General features: G+C 43.1%; 1 protein-coding gene across 2 annotated transcripts in view; it reads right to left on the bottom strand.

The window, feature by feature from the left end:
• LPL (lipoprotein lipase) overlaps positions 1-2,710 on the bottom strand; it is a 17,827-nt gene extending 15,117 nt beyond the window's left edge. For both annotated transcript variants that reach the window (XM_019517105.1, XM_019517104.1), the window contains exons 1-2: positions 2,459-2,710; positions 1,242-1,421 (exon numbers count right to left, since the gene is read on the bottom strand). In XM_019517105.1, coding sequence (XP_019372650.1) covers positions 1,242-1,421; positions 2,459-2,695 — 417 coding nt within the window. In that variant the 5' untranslated portion in view covers positions 2,696-2,710. The remainder of the gene's footprint in view (positions 1-1,241; positions 1,422-2,458) is intronic.
• Between the last annotated feature and the right edge of the window lie 197 nt (positions 2,711-2,907).

Raw genomic sequence — 2,907 nt, 5'->3', positions numbered from 1 at the left:
AGTGCTTCAAACATTAATAGTGCTAATGAGAACATTCATAAGATATTTTTATGCACATAAATCCTTGTTCTTTAAGGCCATCAGCTGGTCACTAACAAACAGGAGTTAAGAAGAGATTGTCCTAATGACAAGTTATTTCATATTTATTTGCTTTAGAGTTTCCTGTACTTTCTTCTGAAGAATCTGGTATTGGCCACTATCAGAATCACAAAGCTGGGCAATAGATAAGTACTATTCAAGAAAGTCAGTATGCACAGTATGCCTCAGTTCAACTATTGACTTTGATGAGCACCTTTGAAAACAAGGTCTTATTTTAAAATCACAAACAATTATTATGTTCTTATTCCCACAGGTCCAGCCTTATTGTCAGGTAGGAAATTGATACTGAAATGAACTACCATTTACTTCAGAGGCAGCAGGACGGTGGCAACAGGGAGCAGAAGCTAGGGAAGGTAGGTGGGAGGCAATGGTTGCAATTCTGACTCCAGCACCAAGCTTGGACTCAGAGGCACTGCCTCTCCCACTTGTACTCAAAAACTAAGACAAGGGGTTTTCTCTCCACCTTCCCCCCATGTTGAATGTCTTGGATTTGAGTAAATACAGCAATTCTTTTAACATTTCTTGATAATGCATCCTCCTCTGTTCCCATCTTATTTTCCCTGAATTCTGTCTGGTTCATCAGAATCTTTCTGGAATTGAAACAGCTAAAACAGGAAAAGGGAACACACCCTTCCAGTGACAGGCTCTCCCCAAGCCAGTCAGATACATATGGTGTTTTAAAAAAAAATAAGATTAGATTAAAATAGATTGTTAGAAAAATAACCCACGGACTTTCCTGATGGCTTTCCTCTTCAAAGAAGCCTAGAATGGAGGTAGTACAAAGCCTAAAAATTTGCACTGAGTGCTTTATGACGAGCAGGAAAAATAGCCCTGGTGTGTGGATGCAATGGAGCTTCGTTTTGTACCACTACAATAAAATCACCCACTCTAGTAAAACCACACTTCACAAGTGAAACAAGCTGTACCCATGAAAGTACCATTCTGCACATACAACCTCATCTGTACTAAGGAATTCTTCAAGTACAGCTGTCTCAGTCAGAGATGATCCCTCTTCGAATTCTCACTGATAAGCCTGTGCTGGCAGAAGGCTTAGGATATACCTAGCCTAAACTGTACCATTAAACTGCTGTACCTCTGAGAACCTATACAGAATCTGCAGTAATGGAACCCAGATAGCTTACCTCCATCCAGTCGATAAAAGTGGCCACATCCTTTCCTACCAGTTTAGTGTATGCAGCAGATATTGGATAGTGTTGCTGGGCTCTAGTTAGCCAATCTACAATAATGACATTAGAGTCAGGCTCTCTCTTATACAGAGCATCCACCAGTTTTGGCACCCAGCTCTCATACATCCCAGTTACCTGAAAACAGAGTTGAAATTATCAGTTGTACTGCAGTAGCACCTAGAAGCCTTATCCAAGTGCTGGACTCCTCTTTGCTCTACATGGTAAGAGTCACTGCTCCTTAATGCTAAAGCAGGAGTGTCAAATTCATCTGGTTCTGTGGATCAAATGAATGGTACAGGACCGATCCACAAGACCAGGTCAGGCCCACTGACCATCCACCCCTCCCCCAGAATGCCAGATCCAGTGTACATGATACCCACACCAGGATTACACTACACAGTGCATATGTAGGGCTAGCCTAGGATGTGCTGTACTCTGAACCTGCTTTAGATGATCTGGGACCCATGCTGCACATCGTACCCACCCCAGGCCAGCAAAGGCAGATGCTGCATGTAGCACAGGTCCCAGACTGGGCACTATGTGCCACACAGCCCTAGACCAGCCAAGATAGGCACACATGCAGTGCAATTCCAGGCCAGCCAGAGTGGATGCACCATGCTATCCCTGATTGCCCAAAGCAGGCACCGCATGCAGCATGAGTCAAGGGCCCCATGTGCAGGGATGGTCCTGCATGTGCAATGTGCACATCTGAGTCAACTCTGGGACCCAGGGCCTGAATGATGCATCTCTGCAGGCTGTATCCAGGGCACAAGCCTTATTTTTGATTCACAGAAAAAAGGGAAGAAAGTTAAATTTATTCCACTATAAAGACACTTCAAGCAAGGGTTATACAATCATGGCCCTTCTGGTAATTGCTATGCAACCATAGCAATTATTTATGGCATTGTAATGCACTTGGACAGGTGAGTTAATACAGGACCTGCTACCATGACAGTTAAAGACTGAAATTCCAAGTGAACCTTAGAGACAAGGTTCTTTGGGTGAATCTGATATCTTTTATTAGATATCTAATATCTAATAAAAGATATCGGATTCACCCAAAGAACCTTGTCTGCCTATGTCCTTAGACCAACATGGCTACAAACCTATACCCAAGCGAACTTTACAGGAACCTCAGTGCAGCTCAAGTACAGGTTCCAGTTTCCCCTTACCGTCCATCCATGGATCACCAGGAAGGTTTTGCTGGTGTGGTTAAAGCTGCAGTGTGCCAGTGAGTCTTTTTGGCCAGGTACCAAGTAGCAGATGTCCTCGTCGGGTATGGCAGGTGTCCTTAAAGAAAATTTGCTCTCAATCCCCTCAAAGATTCTCCCCGTTTCTGGGGTAGTTCCTGGAATTGAGAAAGAATAATGGAAATGGATATGTACAAATTCTGGTTTAGGAAGATGCATAATAAAAATCTTACCAACCTCCTGATGGGCAATAGTCTAAAACAGTCAGAAGGGAAGGAGCCTCATTCTACATATATACTCCTTTACACTATTCTGGCCGTGTAAGAGGGCCTCTGCATGGGTGTAGATTTCTATAAAGACCCCTTCCCCAGTCAGAATAGTAAGCATATAATTTGCTCACTTATTACATAGGTACATATTTAACTTTAGGA

The sequence above is a fragment of the Gavialis gangeticus genome, unplaced genomic scaffold (assembly GCF_001723915.1).
Source record: "Gavialis gangeticus isolate Ggan-Ray unplaced genomic scaffold, GavGan_comp1, whole genome shotgun sequence".
Taxonomy (NCBI): Eukaryota; Metazoa; Chordata; order Crocodylia; family Gavialidae; genus Gavialis; species Gavialis gangeticus.
This window is presented reverse-complemented; position numbering and strand designations above follow the sequence as displayed.